This window comes from Drosophila ananassae, chromosome XL (genome assembly GCF_017639315.1).
Source record: "Drosophila ananassae strain 14024-0371.13 chromosome XL, ASM1763931v2, whole genome shotgun sequence".
Classification (NCBI taxonomy): Eukaryota; Metazoa; Arthropoda; class Insecta; order Diptera; family Drosophilidae; genus Drosophila; species Drosophila ananassae.
This window is the reverse complement of record NC_057931.1, coordinates 3,539,269-3,558,503: the sequence shown is the minus strand read 5'-3', so window position 1 is coordinate 3,558,503 and position 19,235 is coordinate 3,539,269. Positions and strand designations below refer to the sequence as shown.

At 35.6% G+C, this 19,235-nt stretch overlaps 2 protein-coding genes and 1 long non-coding RNA gene across 3 annotated transcripts in view; 1 reads left to right on the top strand and 2 right to left on the bottom strand.

The window, feature by feature from the left end:
* LOC6504068 (protein TIS11) overlaps positions 1-11,217 on the bottom strand; it is a 21,337-nt gene extending 10,120 nt beyond the window's left edge. Inside the window, exons 1-2 of the mRNA XM_001964076.4 lie at positions 10,860-11,217; positions 9,276-9,729 (exon numbers count right to left, since the gene is read on the bottom strand). Coding sequence (XP_001964112.1) covers positions 9,276-9,356 — 81 coding nt within the window. The 5' untranslated portion in view covers positions 9,357-9,729; positions 10,860-11,217. The remainder of the gene's footprint in view (positions 1-9,275; positions 9,730-10,859) is intronic.
* On the top strand, positions 11,060-13,943 carry LOC123257493. The gene is made up of 2 exons (XR_006507568.1): positions 11,060-11,197; positions 11,274-13,943. It is a non-coding gene; the product is annotated as an uncharacterized LOC123257493 (long non-coding RNA).
* Positions 12,951-19,235, bottom strand: LOC6504067 (casein kinase I). The gene is made up of 4 exons (XM_001964075.4): positions 18,810-19,235; positions 16,720-16,883; positions 15,889-16,663; positions 12,951-14,564 (listed from the first exon to the last, which is right to left on the bottom strand). Exons 2-4 carry the CDS (start codon positions 16,796-16,798, stop codon positions 14,405-14,407), a joined length of 1,014 nt encoding a protein of 337 aa, XP_001964111.1. The 5' UTR covers positions 16,799-16,883; positions 18,810-19,235; the 3' UTR covers positions 12,951-14,404.

Below are 19,235 nucleotides of genomic sequence, written 5' to 3'. Positions count from 1 at the left end.
AAAGTTTTTTTTATATTTCTTTTGTTTACATATTTATTTCCCTTAATGACGGCCCCAAATTTGTCATTAAGTCTAAAAAAAAAACAAAAACGAAACAGAAACATGAACGTTTAAAAAAGCCAATAGTTAAGTCAGAGCCAAAAAGCGCCATGTTTATAATTTACATAATGTTGCCAAAGGCTTGGACTCTTAACTTGGCTTGAATTTTCAGTTTTCAGTTTTGGGTTTTCAGTTTTGGGTTTGGGCCATCATCCATTGATTGAGGTCTAGGTCGTGTCGTATCGACATCGAATGGAGCAAGAGGCATTTCACATTTTCGTTATTTTTTTTCGTATTTTTTTTTGTATTTTTTTTTCCCTCATTGTTTGTCCGTTCGTGGTCTGTTGTGTTAATAATATTTGGTAAGAGGCGCATATAGATAGCGAGAGTGTTTAAAAGGGAGGTGTGGGGTGTGGAGGAAGAAGTAAAGTAAAGAAGAGAGGGAAGAGAAAAAAAATCAAAAGCGACGCGACGCATGCGCAACAAGCGTCGTGCCAGTTTCGTTTCTTTTTCGTTTCGTTTCATTGCCAAGCGTCGCGTCTTCTCTTCCTTTATCTTCCTCTACATCTATATATATATATATTTTTTGTTTTATATATATATTTTAACCGGCTCTTGGCGCACTCACATAATAATAATTGGCAACAACGAAAAATCACATAATAAAACACAATAAAAGAAAACTTCACAGCGAACGACTTGGCCTTGCTAAATTCGGAGCACCAACGACCATAAAAAACAGCTTTAAAAAAAAACACACACACACACAACAAAATCCGGCACAAACAACAAAAAAAGAAAAATATTAAAGACATAAAGTGGCTAAAAAAAAATCAACAAAAGGGTTCCGTCTTTCATCAATAATCTGCATAAAAAATAATAATAAAAATAAAATACTCCCATCCCTAACAAGTTAAAAAATTATTATTTTTTTTACACACTTAACCAGTCTAAAAAAAAAAAGAGAGAGAGAGAGTTAAAAGAGTGAAAGAAAAACAAGGAAACTCTAAAAACAAAAAACCGAAAGGAGAAAGGCAACTCTATTTCATGATTATGTAATCGAAATAATAGCTTTTCGGAGTGCAGGGCAACCCATAGGATTTCCAAATTTTATTTCCAAATATTTCTTATGTATTTATTTATTTTTTTTGTAAGTAAATGTAAATTAATTCGAAAGTTAATAAAAGAAAAAAATGAAAAAAAAATCAAGAAAAAAAAGGAATATATTTCAACAAGGAAAAAAAGTAATAATTTCTACTCCCGGAAGAAATATTTAAATAATTATTAAAAAGCTTATGTTTTGATAAAAAATGTATATATTTTTAATTACCCCAACTTCCCATAGCAATTTTTTATTTAATTCCCAACGGAGACTAATTATTTTATTTATTTATTTATTTTTTTTAAAATACATTTTTGAAATTCAAAATGGGGTGGGCAGTGGGCAGTAAGTAAGTACTATCACCTCGACCCTTTTGCCCTTGCCCCCCCCCACCAACCCCTCTCTCGGCTGCAGTCCCCCTATCCCCCTTTCTAGCCTTATCTTCCAGAGCTTCCAGCCTTATCGGGGGACCCGGGTATTTTTTTTTTTGGTCTTTCTGGCTTGGAAAAAATAATAAAAAAAAAAAAAAAATAAATAAAAAGTGGGGTGAGTGTTTATAGAGTGACTTGGCGAGAGAGACCCCAATTTCTACTCCCTCGGGGAGACCCCAACACTGTACCCACAATCTGCAATCATATATAATTCCTCCATTAGCCAAAGAAATAAACAATTCCCCATGGAATCGGAAGGGTGTTTGTGGAAAAAAAGAATATCATTCACAAAGAAAATCAATAGTTTTTGGATATAAACATGATATGAGGTCGATTACTCTAAAGTTTTCATTCATAATTAGAGAAAATAATGTTTATAATCAAAGGGTGGAGTGTAGTTTCAGTGTAACCATATCTAAGAAGTGTTTAAACAGTGTGGCTGTGGTTCTATTTGAGGCTGGGCTGGGTATTAAAGGCGAAAACATGGATTAAACGAGTTTTAAGATGAAAATAGTGAAGAAAGACTAAATCCTAAGTGTGACCATGTCTGGGAAACATTTTTAAAGTGTGACTGTTCTCCTATTTGATGCAGGAGTTGATATATTTTAGGTTAAAATATAGATTATAGGTACTACAGATCAAAACTTTGAAGTAGGAGTTCAAAAAGGACCTTATAAACTATCCTCTCACATTTATTCCCAAGTGTGACCATTTCTTAGTCACATTTAGGTTAAAAAACTTGTTAAAAATATCTATTTTGAGATTTTTTTTCAAAAAAAGATTTATAAAAACCCCTTTATTTCAAACATTTTCTAAAAGTGTGACCATTTCCTAGCCCTACTTAAACAATGTGACTGTAGCTCTCTTGAATGCAATCTCCTTCACATTAGATTAAAGTAAATGGCTTTGTGGTTATCATGAAATGCACTTATAGAGAATTTCCAGTTCCTCCTCACGCACTCCTCCCCCCCTCCACATCTCACACTTATTTTTTTTTTTTTTATCAGCAGGGAAAAGTTCTCGGCGCTTATCACTGCGCAGACGTCGCCGCCCGGCAAACAGTTACACGCGCGCCTATGTATGTATGTGTGTCTCCCTCTCGCCTCTGTGTGTGTAGAGCGCACATGGCAGTGACCCACGCCTGGTAGGGGGGTGGTGTGGGGTGCCATTCTACATATCTCCCCCCAAATGCACACTCGTATGTGCTCTTCTCTTACTCTCACTCAATTGCAGGCCAAGCACGTATATCATAAAAATAAAAATAAAAACTAAAAAGCAAAGAAAAAAAAACACAAAAACACATACTTAAAGTATAGATTGAGAAAAAAAAATGGGAAGGAGGTGGACAGAGAGGGAGATAGAGGTTGGAGGTTGTGATGGTTAAGAAGGAGGAGGAGGAGTAGGAGGTGGAGCAGAATAAACAACAACCCAAGCCAGAACACTTCTCTTTCTTACTCTTCGCTTGTCTCGTCTTCTCTTTCTCTGTTGATTCTCTATTCGTGTTTATTCGTGTTTGTGCATGTGTGTGTGTGTGTGATTTAATGTGATAAGAATATACTTATTATTGGGTTAGTTAGTTCATATAATAATAATAATCTTTCGGCCTCTTGCCTGTTGTATTTGTTTTTCATTTTGCTTTTTGTTTGTGTCTTTGTTTTTGTTTTTATTCTTTTGTTGTTGCTTTTCAAAATAAGCGATAAGCGAAAAAACGCGCACAAACTGATATACAAAAAAAAATATAAAAGAATAACAAAAATTAACTACAAAAATTAGCAAACTAAGGGAATATGCCAACAAAAACAAATACAAATACATACAAATAAGTAAACAAAAGTGCATGTTAAGCACTCTTGCAAAAAAAAACGGCAAAAAAACAACATCTTTTTAAGCTCAAATACTGAGACCTCTCTGAGCCTTCCAACCAATTGGAATTTTCCAGAAATTTTTACAATGAGACGACAGAAAAAAAAAAAACAAAAAAAAAGAAAAAAACAAAATAAGAATAGCAATTTGATAAGAAAACGGCACTTGGCAATTGAAAAGGTTTAGTATTACCGTTTTAAAAGAGATTTATTTTGTGATTTGAGAGGCAATCTACTTGAGAGAGAGATAGAGGGAGAGACTTGATTTAAACAATGAAGGGAAAGGCAGGGGGATACCTGGAAGGAAACGCAATGGAGGATGCTCTCTCTCGCTCTTCTGCCCTTTTTGGTATTCCACAGGTTGTATATTATTGATCCCTACTGCCCCCACCCCTCCCTCACTTTTCCACCCCGATCGTCGTTATTACCTCGTCCTTCTCCACAGTTTCTCCTTCCTTCCATTCCCTATGCCAATAATTTATCGACTATTTGATAACCCGCACAAACAAAACAGAGAAGAAAAAAAAAAAAGGGAACCCTCCTAAGAAGGAAAATGGAAGGAGAACTGGAAGGAGGAGGGTTGTGAGCGCGGAAAGGTAAAGTGACAGCGAGAGAGAGAGAGAGCAACGTGTTGGAAATGTGTTGAACACGTGGTTGTTGGGTTTGCTCTTTGGCTCTCTCAAAAATCGGATCCGCAGATCGAAATCGTGATTAAAATAGGATGAGGAGATGGGGGAGCCGGGCCTAGAGAACTAGAATCAAAGACAAAAACAAAAACATGTCTCACATGTGTTAACTGCCGCTATTGCTATTGCTTTTGTTTTTGTTTGTGTTTTTTTTTTTGATTAGACTTTACTTTTATTTTGTTGTCCTGTAAAACCAGTTGCAGAGTGCAAGGGAGATGGCGATAGACGGCGGCGGCGGGCAAAACCCGCAACTCACTGAAAAAAAAGCAAAAGCAGCCCAGGCCAGGCCAGGCCGGACCAGGCAATCAAAAGCGACAGTGAATGTGAATGGAAATCTACTAAACAAACGGCATCGGCAACCGCGACTGCGACTGCGACTGAGACGTTGGCAGCGCAGTTGATCGCGACTTCATTATATAATAGATTCGATTGGATTTTTTTTTTTTTGTATATTTTTTGGGATTGGATTGGCAATCAGAAAAATATACAAACATACCACACATGGAAACTCATGTTGCAAGCTCATGTTTGTTTTTGTTTTTTTTTTTTTTATTGGAGGGTGGCCCGCATGATATGGCAGAAAATAGGGGGGGGAGAGAGGGAGGAAAAATATTACCAGCATAAGGGGGAAAAAAAAATATTAACAAAATTAATAAGCGAAACCGTTTAAGAATTTTTGCGGGCGAAGCAGAGGAACAAAGAAAAACGACTAGATAGGCATTTTTTTTTTGTTATTTATTATTATTTTTTTTTTTATTATTGGTTACAGGCGATGAATTTTCCGCGAATTCATATGCCATTTGAATGATAATCGAACAGAATTCTAACGACTCCCGCCCCCCCTATCTCTCTCTCTCGCATGCAAACACAAACAAACAAGCAAAAAAAAAAAAAAACAGCAGAGGTTTCAATGACAGAGCCAAGGGGGGTGGGGTACTGTACTTTGGCACTCAATTGAGCGGCCATTAGCAATAATACCAACAACAATACAAGTCAAGTCAAGACAATTTCAAGATTACAACAATAACAACACCAAAGAGCAAGCAGCAAAAACAGCAACAACAATAACAAAAGATGACAATAGAATATGAAGTGTCTTCTCGCTCACTCACTCACTCACGCTCGCTCTTCCCCACTCTGTGGGGCTCCAGCTCTACACGCGAAGAGTGAGAAGAGGGGGCATTGGGAGGGAGCACTGGTGTGGGTGAGATAGCAAAACGACGACGACAAAGGCGAGTGCACACACAACGGTGATCGAAGGAGAGTGAGTAGTCGGAAGAGTGGGGGAGCAAGCAAGCACACAACACACACACATATACATATGTACATGCGCATCTGTATGTATTTAACTCGCTTGTGGGTTTTATTTTTTTTGTTTTTTTTTTACAACTGAACGATAAGAGGCAACAATAATAATATTAATAATAATACGCGGCCACAGTAGCGCGATGCACGCAAATAGCTTATTTCAACTTTATAAACGGCAAATAATTGAAGAACAATTAAGTCGGAGAGTATGGAGTGGGGAGTGAGGAGTGGGGAGGGGGGAGTAAACATACATACATATGATGAGGAAACACATTTTCGAAATATTTCGTGCACTTGAAGGCAATTGAAAATATATACAAGTACATAATATACATACATACTGTGTACATACATATGTATATGAAAAAAATCTTAGAATCTTTTTATTTTTTCAACCCCCATCGAACTAATAAACTCTTGAGAGGATCCTCTTACCCCCGACTCCAAAATGCACTCACTCCACCGCCTCTCTCACTCCACCGCCTCACTCACTCCACTGCCTCACTCACTCCACTGCTTTACTCACTCCACTCTCTCCAAGGGTATCTCAAGGGTCAGCCAGTCAATATGCTGGCAATGTGTTGTTGCTATTGCTGCATTTTCTTCTACTTCTTTTTTTTGTCCCCACGAGTATTTCTGTTTCTGATTTAGCAGTTTTCAAGCTGAATATTATATTATTTTTAATGAAAAAAGGATCTCTCCCCATTTAGTTTGTATTTCTGACCCTTTTCTCCAACTCTCCACTTCTGACCTGGCAACTGTAATCGTGTGGGTGAGCAGCGAACGTGTGGAGTGGAGTGGAGTGAGAGTGATCGCGAGAGTGGAGTGAGAGGACTTGAGCCTGGACTTTAGGGATGGGGCTGAATATTAATCGAGTCGAGTCGAGTCGTATCGAATCGAATCGAAATGAAATGAGCTGAGGGGGAGACAGGAACGGGGGGATGAAGACGGAGGATCCAGTGGAGGATTGAAGAGTTGCCTGTTTTTTTTTTTTTTTTGATTTTGTTGTTTCTTAGGTAGGTAGCCAGCAGTTGCTTTCCTCCACCCCCTAGCCACAACCACTCTTCTTCTTCTTCTACTTCTTCTCATGCAGCAATGGCGTCGGGACATACACACACACACACACACACACACACACAAAATACAGATCAAAATAAAACGACGACGTTGTTATCGCCTTGGCAGGAAATGGAATTATATTCGTACAAAGTAGTCGCCGTTTGTCGCTTGTAAAGTCTCAGCAGGAGAGATACGAGACCAAAAAGCAGAAGGAGGGGGGAGCACAACACAACACCACACCACACCACACCAGGCGAAGGAGTAAGGAGGGAGGAGCTGAAACGTAATACGATGATTACGTACCCGAGGATTTCGATATAACACAAACTAAGCAGATTTTTCAAACCAAACCCGAAAGCCAACTCCAATGTGTATTTCATGTATAAATTTCATAATAAAAAATACAAAAAAAAATAAAAATAAAAACAAGGCAAGAAAGGCAGGCCAAAAGAGCCGACGCAAAATGAAAAGTTATGCGAAAAAAAAGTGAATTTTTTTTATAGAGTTGGCCGCTTCTCTCAACTCCATACACTCCATACTGCAATCGCCAGTGGCCCCCCACCACTAGTCAGCAGAGTCCCCCACCACTAGAGTCGGAGTCAGAGTCAGAGCCAGAGCCAGAGCCTCTCTCTCACTCTCCCCACCCCACCAAAGTGAAGCAGGCAATTTGGGGGGGAGCAGGCAGGCAAAAAGATTGTGACACTTTGGTCGCCTGAAGAAAACCAAATGTTTGTCGATCATGTTACGTTTTGTCAGCTTCATAGTACAACCGACAAAAGTTCAACGTGAATATTATTATTCAATAAAAATGTTAACGACTTCCTTTCGGCCCATCTTGGAAAATTGCATTTTTTTTCATGAAATAATTTCACAATTTTTAACGCAATACCACCTCACACCTCCTCCTCCTCCTCCACGGAGCTTGCTGCTAACCATTTTCGTACATTTACAATTTCATTTAGCTCTTGACACCGTTTCCAGGCAGAAGCAGAGAGGCATTTGCAAATGGTATTGCGACACTTTCGTCGCCTGGGCCGGCGCAGTCGTTTCTATTACACGACTTTGTGTCTCTCTGTATGTGTGTGTGTTGTGTGTTTGGGGGGCTTTTGTTGCGCCCTTTCGCTTTCGGCAGCAATTTGTTGCTGTTGCAGTTTTTATTTTTTTTTTTACTGTGTAATGACAAAAAAAATTAATTTTTGTTTTTAATGCCAATCGACTCTGCCCTGGCGATAATCAATAAACAATGCCAGCAGAACAACAAAGTTCATTAAAAAAAATAAATAAATAAATAATTAAAAATAAAGAAGTAAAAGTAAAAAAAAACAATACAAGAAGCAGAAAAACTTTATCGGCCGTCAACCTTCCTTGGCTCTGATATTTTCCCTGCCTGTTGAACCTTTTTTTTTCTGATTTTTTTGTTTTCAGATGGGTTCTACTTGACCCTTTGGCCCTGCATTTTAGTTTACGCAAATTTGCGACACAAAACAAAAAAAAAAAACAAACCAAGCAACAAAAACAAAAAAGACAAATCAAAAAAAAGGAACTTCGAGCCTCTCTCTCTCCTTTTCTTCTCTGACTCTCCACAGGCTCTCTCTCTCTCTCTGTGTGTGGTGCTCCACCAGCACCGTTAATGACAAAACTTGGCACGTAATCGCTGCTAACCGCGCAGCAACTGCGCAGCAGCAGAGCTCTTAACTCGGCTCATTTAAGAGCAACTTCGAATCCGGACACAAAAAAAAAAAAAACATAACATCAAAAGCCCAAAAACAACAAGCAACTCAAATACAATACACAAATCAGTTAAAAAACACAAAAATCCAAACCAAACCCGGAACTGACTTAATCGAATTTGTTGTTGATCGCCAGCTGCTCTGCCGCGGCCGCTGTTAGCGTTGGCTGATGCTGCTGCTGCCACTAACTTTCCGCTTAAAGACAGTGGGCATTCAAATAGTTTTTAAATATTAAAAAAAATATATATAAAAAAAATTGTATTTATAAACATATGTATATATTTTTTTAAACTAATTTTTTACTAATAATTATTAAATAATTTGCATTTTTTTTAATAACTGTACTAATTGAATGACAACCACTGTATTGCCTGGAAAAAAATAAGTGATCACGAGTGTATTTGTTGTAATTGTTGTTTTTGTTGGTTTTAATGATGCTGTTGTTGCGATGACGCCAATTGTTACAAGTGAGTAACAGCCACAGGGGTGAGGTGGGGGGATGGGATGGGATGGTGGGGTGAAAGGAGGTCCGAAACAGGCCAAAACAGGCGACTTTACTTATCAGGGGGTCTTATCAACAGCGAAAGAAACAAAAAATATTGTTTAGTCCACTTTACAGTCGCCTTCTGTCGCAATAAGTTTTTTGAGTGAGTTTTTTTTTTAACCAAAATAATTATGAATCAGCGGGTTGGCTTTTAAAAAATAAATCACAAAAAAAAAGAAGAGTTTAATGAAACGGAAATATATATATAAAAACAAATATATATTTTAATAAAAATAAATAATAAAGTTAAAAAAAAAAATTAAGCAAGCAATGCATAAATAACTAAAATAATAAAAAAATGCAATTAGGCAGACTGGCAGTCCACACATTAAAATCATGTTGAAACATGTGGCTTGGACATGTTTCAACTTGACAATTTTATGCATTTTTTTTCCTCAAAATGTATTTTTTTTTGGTCTTTTTGTCTAAAATTCCTTCCAAGACTATCCTAATTAGAAGAAAATAGACAGAGAGAGAGAGACAAGTAATGAAAATAATATTAAGAAACACTTACCGTCTGGAATATGTCGCCGCACTCAAAATAACGTGAATTGCCGACCGTCGCCGTGGATTTCTGCACTATAGTGGCAGACATATTTTTATTTTTTATTTTTTTACTCTTCTTTTTTGATTGAACTTGATTTTTTGTTTTCTTCTTTAGGCAGCTATTGTTGTTGCTGTTGTTTCTATTGCTCTTGTTGTTATTGTTATTGTTGATATTTCCACTGAACAAGACAGAAAATGTATTCTTTATCTTGCGATTGCGTTTTCGGTTTAGTTATAAATATTTTTTATTTTATTTTTTATTATTATTATTTTTTTTTTATTTGGTTGATATTTTTTTGCACTTGAATGTTGAGTTATTTCTTTGTATTTGCTGTTGTTGTTGTAGCAGTAGCAGTAGTTGTTGGTGTTGTTGTTGTTAATGATTCCGCGTATTGCATTGCAACAAAAAAAAAAAGTATGAGCTGTAAAAAGATTGGAGAATTAGGAGAGCGAAGTAGAAGACGAAGAAGAAGAAGAAATTACACGTGCTCGTCGTACTCTCAGTGTCTATGTCTGTGTGTGTGTGCGAGTGTGTGTAAGGATATTTTTTCACGCACATGTGCCGAAAAGAAGAAGAGCGTCAGGGAACATAAAAGATGCTTTTGCTTTGTTCCTTTTACTCTTTTAATTTTCTTTTTTTGATAATTTTTTTTTTTTTCTGGGATGTGTATGTTGTTTGCTTTGCTTTTATCGCATTCGTTCTCAAAAACGGAGAGATAAGCTCGCACTCGCACTCGCATTCGCGCTCGCACTCGCACTCTCTACCGTCCCTATCCCACAAAAAAAAAAACAAAAATGTCCAACCGTGTCCGTGCGCCTGTCTCTCCGTGTTTATCTGTCTCCCTTGCGCGCGCACCCGCTTGATCGGTGGTGATGCCTCTCTCCTCTCTCCTCCTTCTGTGTGCAAGAGATCTCTTAGTGGTGGTCGTCGTATATTTCACCGTATCACATGTCTCTGTGTGAGTGTGTGTGTGTGTGTTTGTAATTTGTATTTTATTGCTGCGCAGGCAGGCAGGCAGGCAAGCACGGCGAAAAAAACAAAAACAAAGTAATGGCAAAGGCAACGCTTGCTTTTTGTTCCCTGTTCCTGTTGTCTTGTTTGTGTTTCATTCTTCTTCTTCTTCTTCTTAGTCGGCCATCGAGTCCTCTCACGTGCGCATGTGTGCGTGTATGCGAATCTGCTTATTTGAATTTTTTTTATTTTATGCCGCAAAAATTTTTAAAAATCAATATGTTTTTCTTCAATATATTTTTTTTTATTTTAGAGTTTTAATCTTTCACTCTAAATAAATCCCCACATCCTTGTTGGGTTCTTATACCCGGTAACTCATCTCCTTTAAACACCGTTAAAAAAAAAATCAAACAAAAAAAAAAATTCCAACTACTATTGATTTACAGTTTTTTTTGGTTTGATAATTTTTGCACACTTTAAAATTTTTTTGAAAATAAAATTCTGCAAATCACGCACACACAATTGCACCCAAAGCAGGCTTTGATTTTTTTTAAATTGTCAAAAAATGAGCACTAATTTAAACTGATTCGTTTCAATTACTTTAAAGGACGCACAGATCCTGGCACAAAAACGAGACGAAACTTCCTCCCTTCTTTCTCATCCGCCGTGCACGTCGTTCGCGATCGGAGCTGTTTTGGTAGAGTGGAGACGCATAGAGACGCGCCTGCTGGTTTCGTGCTGGTTTTGTTTGGGCTTTGTGCGGTAGTGTGGAGACGATATCGATAGTTTCCCAATATCGATTTTTTTAAATCGCAACAATCGCTCTTTTGGCACATCACTATGGCGCTGTTGTGTTCGATAGTTAACACTACATACTCTTTTTAAGTGCTGTAAAACTGAAAAACTGTGTTTGAAAAGTTGGAAAAAGATGCTGCCAAGTACGAAAAAAATGGCTCAGTTTTAAGTTTGTTTTTTTTTTTTTAAATATATTTTTTAAACTTTTTTATTTAATAGAGTTGTAAGGAAAGTGTGGAGGATGGTAACCAGTTCTTGATGGTGGTGCTTGAACCGGAATTTTGTGATATAAGGACTTACAGAAGGAACCTCTATCACATTATGAAAAAAACAAGGACAAGGATTATAAGGATATTTGTTAACTAAACCAATTAGCTTAGTTTTCAGGGAAATATTTTAGTTTCAACAATCAGGAACCACTTATAATAGGTGTCCACAGCTGGAATTTAAAAAGATCTGGCATTCTTCTCAAAAAATAAACCAAAATTAAAGAAGCTCTAAAAGATATAGAAAAAAATCTTTTTAGACCTCATTTTGTGGAAAAGAACATTACCTTTCTGCTCCAGAGCTTCAAATTTCAGTTCTAAAAACTTGACAAACTAAATTAAAACTTTTATAAAGACAGAAAGTAAAAAGACTTTGTTGCTGTTACTATGAAGAGGGCTCACGAACAACCAGTCACTGGAATAAATATCAATTTCTGTGACGTGACCGCATCACACATCCCTGTCAGTCAGTCAGTGAGTCTTTCTTATCGTCACCGCAAGTCGGCCTTCCAATCAGCGACGACCACTACTACTGCCAGAGTGACCGAAAGGGAGTGCATCCATCGTAGTTATTGTTGGCACGTAAAAATAAAAAATACACAATATACTCGCCATATAGTATAAACAAAAAAAAAAAGAAGAAAAAAATCATTGCAGTGGCTCTCCATGACGGCGGACGTGTCATTATTAGAACGGCAATGAATAAACAAAGAAATAAAAAGCAAAAAAATAAATCTATTTCACATGCGACTTGCAGAAGGCGCCAGAAGATTCTACAGATGGGGGGTGGGGGGTAGCGAGAGGGGGAAGAACGTCTTCTCAAGCTCGTAAACAAAAACAAAAAAATCTATAACTTTTGGCTGTTAAAAAAAAGGTTAAATTATAAGTTTCTCAAGTTTTTTTAGGTGGAGAATAATATTTTTTTAATAAATGTGTTAATTTTGAATAAATTTTTGTTAATAAATAATATTAAAAATACTTAAAACTGTATTTAATGAGTTTTAATAAGTTTCATATTCATTTTTCAATTAATTTTTTAAAATTTTGAATTTTTTAGAATTTAAATATTTATTCTGTAAAATTTTATGTTTTTATTTTATTTTCTTAAAAAATAAATTGATTTTTTTTCAATTTCTATTTAAAGTTTAAGAATTTCAATCATTAAATATTTTATAAAAAATTGTATTTAAAAATTTGTTATTTTTTCCAAAAAAGTTTATAAAATTTACAAAATCCTAAAATTAATATAAACATAAGCTACAAATGTAAAATTATATATCGTAGGAAGTATAAAAAATATTAAGAAATATAAAACAATTTAAATGGAAGACTGAAAATTGTCAATTTCCAAAATGCCTAAAGAAAAAATCTAAAAAATATTCAATTTAAGAAAAAGATAAAATAATAAAAAAAAGAAGAACCTCAAAAATAAACTATTTTCAGCCATAAAAAAATGTATAAAAAAATATACTTGTCAGAAAAATATATATTAATTTTTTATAATTAAAAATTTTATAATTTCACCATCTTCATCTCACTCTCACTTTCTCTCACTCCCTCGCACCCCAGCACAACACATCGCCCCGTCTCTGTCTATTGCAGATATTATTGAAGAAAGCGCGCATTCGAGTCGAAATTTAATTTCAACATATTTATTGATGTAATTCAAAAAATTAAATATAAGTTATGTTTATAATTATTACTGCTTACTATGCAAAATTACTTTGCAGTTTTGCGTTCTGTGTTTTTCTTGTTTTTTGGGTTTTTTTTGTTGTTTTCTTCATGTTTTTGTGTTTTTTGTTTCTTTTTCCTTTTTCTTCCTCGATTGTAATTTTAATTATTATTTATTTATTTATTTATTATTTGTTTTGCATTATTCTTGTTGCTTTTGTTTCTGGTTTTGTTTTTTTATTTTTGTATTTTATTTATTTTTCCCCCATCTCAGTTGGCTTTTTGCATTTGTTTTTTTTTTTTAACATTATTCTTCATGCTTTTTGAGTGTTTTTTGTTTCTATTTATTTTTATTAATTTTTATTTTCGTTTCTTATTTATTTCCAATTTGAATTAGTGGTAGAGCCCTTCTGGTGTCTCTCTCTCTCTCTCTTTCTCTCTTGATCGAAATTAAGCATTTTATTCGATCGGATGTGAATCAAATGGGATATATGCATACATATATATATGGTGTTTATTCGCTTATATATATACATACATATATACTATATATACCCTCATACATCATACATATCATACATATATATATGTATTTATATATATATATATTTTAGTGTTACTTCTGTTACTCCTGCCTCCTCATTATCCTTTTTTTTCTTGTTTTTTTGTTTTTACTTATTCTCCTTATCATCATTACCGTTATTATTTCTTGTAATTTATTAGGCTAAGTTTTTTTTTTAATTTTTTTTCCTTCTTGTTTCATCTTAAATTTTTTATTTTATATTTTTTTTGTTTACTTTTTGTGGACAATGATGCTTTGAGAGACTGTGTGTGTGTGTGGGTGAGTGTGTGTGTGGGTGAGTGTGTGTGGGTGGTGGGTGGTGGGTGGTCGAGTGGGCGAGTATGCTTTAAGTGAGCGAGTGTATTGGGTTCGAGGTGTGAATTGAAATTTATTATTATTTTTTTTTTCCTTTCTTTCTTTTTGAAATTTAATTCAAATTTTGGAGTCATTATTAATTGTTTTTTTTTTCTCCCAATTCACACCTGATGGGGCCTTTTCTTTTTTCATTATTTTATGTTTTTCTTTTTTTTGTTGCAGCTGTTGCAGTTGTTGCTGTCTGTGTTTTTGTTTTTGTTTATGTTTTTGTTTTTGTGGTTTCTTCTTATTTGTTTAGTATTGAATTTTTCAATTAATATTAAGAAACATCCTATTCTCCCACATGATGTTATTTCATTTCTTCTTATTATTTCTTTTTTGTTTTCAGTATCGGCTTCTCGTGTTTTTTTTTTTTTTAACTTTTCGTCCCCCACCTTTCTCATCCTCCTACTCCTACTGCAACTCCTCCTTATCTTCCGGCTCCTCCTGTCTCCTGTCTCCTGTCTCCTCCTCTTTATTCCGTCGTCCTTCCTATCTTAGTCTGCGATCAGGGGCTTGCCGTTCTGCTTCTCCTTGTCCTTGTCCAATTGCTCCAGGAGTATAGCTGGGTTCGGCTGACCCTGGTGGGTCTTCTGCTTCAGCATTGTCCAGTCGTAGATATAGTCATACTGATGGTTCAGTGTCCTAAACAGTATGCTGTTTTTTTTTTTGTTTTCCCACCACGATTTTCATATGGAAATTGAAACGGAAAACTAGTTAGTATATATCTAAACACAATTTGATTTTTTGAAAAAGCGTTGTGTTTTTTTCTGATTTATTAGCCAATTTTAGCCAAAAATTAGCCAAAATCCAATAAAGTGTGAAAATATGACATGAAAAAGCTCTAGGGGATGCCTCTCAACACAAATATTAACCAATCCAATGCCAAAATCATGCTTTTGATTAACAATTTAGATTTCTTAACACAAAAATTACTTTAATTCTACTCTAAAGTTATAATAAACTATCTTGAAAAGTTAAAAACAAATCTTAGAGGGTGCTTCAGAGGTCTAAAAAACAAAAAGGTTACTTTAACTTTTAATTCTAGCCTATAATTTTTTAATTTTGTATTTAAAAAGCTTATAAACTTGATTATTTTTAAGTATCAAATAAGAGATTAGGCTACAAAATTCAAACAAATATAAAAAAAAGCTAAAACTACCTAAATTTATGGCTAAAAATCATACAAAATTACATTTTTAAATATTTCTTTTAATTCTGGCCTATAATTTTTTAATGTATATCTTAGAAAAGTTCTAAACTTGATCAGTTTTAAGAAACTAATAGAAGATTAGGCTAAAAAATTCAAACAAATGTAAAAAAAAAGCTAAAACTACCTAAATTTAAGGCCAAAAATCATACAAAATTACTTTAAATGCCAAATTCAACCTATAATTTTTGAATTTATTGTCTAGAAAAGTTGTAAACTTAATAAATTTTAAGAAACTAATAGAAGATTAGGCTAAAAAATACAAACAAATGTAAAAAAAAGCAAAAAATCATGCTTTTTGAAATAAAACTTTTAATTCTACTCTATAGTTTTTTTTATTTATTGTCTAAAAAAGTTCTAAACTTGATCAGTTTTGAGAAAAAAAATAAAATATTAGGATAAAAAATACAAACAAATGAAAAAAAAAGGCTAAAACTACTTGTAAGTCTAAAAAGCATACAAAATTAATATAAATGACAAAATAATGCTTTTTAAACTATAATTTTTAATTCTACCCTATAATTTAGTTATTTATTGTCTAAAAAAGTTCTAAACTTGATAAATTTTAAGAAAAATACAAAAGATTAGGCCACAAAATACAAACAAACATAAAAAAGCTAAAAATACCCGAACTTAAAGGCCAAAAAGACGAGAAAACATGCAATGGAAGTAAAATTTTGGAATACAATTTATGGAGTAGTATTTATGGAGTAGCGTATTAAAAAAAAGTGTATGAATTGAAGCAGAAATAGAAAGAAAGTGAAGACTCACCGGAACAATTGGCGTAGGTACATGTAATCCGGCTGCTCCTCGAAGCGCAGGCTACGACAATAGTTCAGATACATGGAGAACTCGGCCGGCGAGCCCTTGCACAGGACCTCGATGGGCGTTGACATTTTCTTTTCGGAGATCTTCTCGTACTTCTGTTGCTTTGTATTTGCCTTCATGCCCTGCCATGGCAGGACGCCGCGATTAAAGTACATCATTACGTAGCCAAGGGACTCCATGTCGTCGCGACGTGATTGTTCAATGCCCAAATGGGCATTAATCGAGGCATAGCGGGCGGTGCCGGTTAGATTTTTGTCCTCACGGTATATGATGTGGTGGCGTGTGTGGGGATCACGGAACTTCTTCGCCAGTCCAAAATCGATCAGGAATAGCTTATTGCAATGCCGACCAATGCCCATTAAAAAGTTATCCGGCTTAATGTCGCGATGAATGAAGCATTTTAAATGAATATACTCGAGTCGTCCGATCATTTGATCCACCAGCATCAGAACCGTCTTAATGGTAAAGTGGCGTGTACAAAAATTGAATAGATCCTCGAGCGATGGTCCAAGCAGATCCATAACCAGTGTATTAAAGTTCTTCTCCTTGCCGTGATGACGGATGCGGGGAAAGCCAACGCCTCCGCTCAAAATCCGATACAACTTGGCCTCGTACAGCAGCTGGGGATGACGGGCATGGGCGCTCTCCATTTTGATGGCCACCTCCTCGCCGCTCTGGATGCTCATTCCCAGATAGATATCACCAAACGATCCGCTACCTGTAATTATTCATTATTATACATATCTGATATGGATTTTAATGGAAAATACTTACCAATCTTTCTGATAACACGATATTTGCCACCGACGATTATCTCGGGGCGGCTTTCCTTCAATATCCGCATCTTGTCCATCTTGGCTGGCTTCTCTGCTCCTCCTCTGCCCTCTGGCTGCTCCGTTGAAGCACTGGGTCTCTAACGCTATCACTTGATGGAGAAACTGCAGAGAAAATATACTTTAATTTATTATTTTTTTTGTTTAAAAGTGTTTATTGTATCGATTAAGAGCCACACCACCCCATGACAGCTGTTTTCAATGGCTTTTTCTGCTTAAATCTTGTAGAGAATATTAAATTACATCCTCTGTAATCGGAAAGCAAAGAAGTGGGAGCTCTTCTGACGGAATATACGGTTTCTGGTTGTGAAATGGGCTCCAAGTCGGGGCAGAAGTTTAAATTTCATAACAATTGGCAGCTATTAGATGTGGGTAGAGGGGTTCTCTTTGTAAACCAAAGTATTATGGGTGTATCTTATAGGAAAAGAGCTTCTAACTCATCATGGCTCTTAGAGCTAACCTTTTAAGAGCTTCTAACTCATCACAACTCTTAAATAGAAGCATTTAAGAGCAACTAACTTATCGTATCTCCGAAATATAGGCATATAATAGCTCCTAACTCATCATAACTTTAAAAAATAAGCATATAACAGCTCCTAACTCATCAGAACTCTTAAATAACTCCAAAATTTAACCATTTTAGAGCTTATAACTCATTATAACTCCGATATATATGCACGTTATAGCTCCTAACTCATCATAACTTCGAAACCTAACCATATAACACCTCCTAACTCATCATAACTCCAAGGTATATGCACTATATAGCTCCTAACTTACAAAATCTTCAAAATTTAAGCTCCTAACTCATCATAACTCTAAAATACATGCACTTTTTAGCTCCTAACTTATAATATCTTCAAAATTTAATCTCCCAACTCATTAAAACTCCAAAATCTAACCATAAAACACCTCTTAACTCATCAAAACTATAAATATGAACTATAAATATTATTAGAGTTTCAGATGAGACTGCCACCTTATAGAGACCATATACCACTTCAATTCCATAAGCAGATGCATGAGATCACTAAAAAAAACCATAATATCACATTAACTCGAAGATTTTAACTAAAATTTGGTCAAAAATGAAACAAATATTTCGTAAAAAATAAACACAATTGTCTATACAAATTATTAAAGTAAAATTTAATTTTTTACCAGCTGAGAGAGGTCTAATAAAAAAAGCTGTTTGGTCTGTACTTTCTTTTCACCTTCTGCTTCTTCTCTTTCTTGTTTTACCTCTTCTTCTTCTTCTTCTTCTTCTTCTTCTTGTTCGTTGTCGTCGTCTGCTATCTGCATTTGTTTTGTTTTTCTCTTGCTCCCACCCTTCGCCACTTGCACTTTGTTTTTTTTTTAATTATTATTATTTTTTTGATGTTTTCCGTTACAATATCCCTTTTATTTTTTATTTTATTTTTTTGGAGAAAAAACGAAGAGCCTATTGAGGTGGAGGAGGGGGTGGGGATGGGGATGGGGATTTCTAAATAAACATGGACAGACATCGATAAACGATAGACGGGAGACAGGTACTGGGCTCCTGCTCCCCCCCAATACACTCTTTCCCACCATTTGCTTCCTCTTCCACTGTTTCTGCTTCTTCTTCTTCATCCTCTTCTTCTTCTTGTTCATCGTGAGCTCCCCACTTTACCCCGTTGGAATGCATACATTCACACACACACACACATACTAATGGCAATATGACGCACACATGTACTAATACCATTGCACAGGTACTCACACCGATGCACAAACAGTTGCACCTTACAAATGCTTTACACAAAAGAAAATTTCAAACCACACACATACACATACACCCTTACTGCCCCCCCCACACATGCATGACTATAGCGCTCAGCGAGACACGCACACATACACACATACACGTCCGCATATTTAGCACGCATTTTGGAAGAAAAAGACAAAAAATGAGAGAGAAAAAAAAAATGAAACACGAAATCCCCATCGCGATGCGATTTCCCAATTTCCCTCGATTTTTTTTTTTTTTTTTGGCCCCAGAAATTATCTTACCAGAAGCGAACGAATATAACCGTTTCGTTTCTTAATTTCTTTTGTTTTTTCAGCAGTTGGAATATCGTCGTGCTGGGTGTTTTCTCAAGGTCTCAAAAAAATTTTTTTTACAATACGCTGGTGCTGGTACTGGTACTGCTGCTGCTGCTGCTGCTTGGCCGAGAGAGTGGAGAAAAAAAAAAAACGCACGAACGAACGAAAAACGAAACGGGGAAAATTTCGTCGCACGGATCCGCTCGAATCACTTCCTTCCAATCGAATATTATTGCTCGATGGACACACTTGCACTTTTCCTTTTCGCACGCGCGTACAACGGAAAAAAAGAGTGGAAATATATGTATTTTATTAACTAAAATAAAATGGTTAGACTCTCCAGCAAAAATGCTTTTGCTTGACAGTAGTGGTGGGCCCTCACTAATGATGACA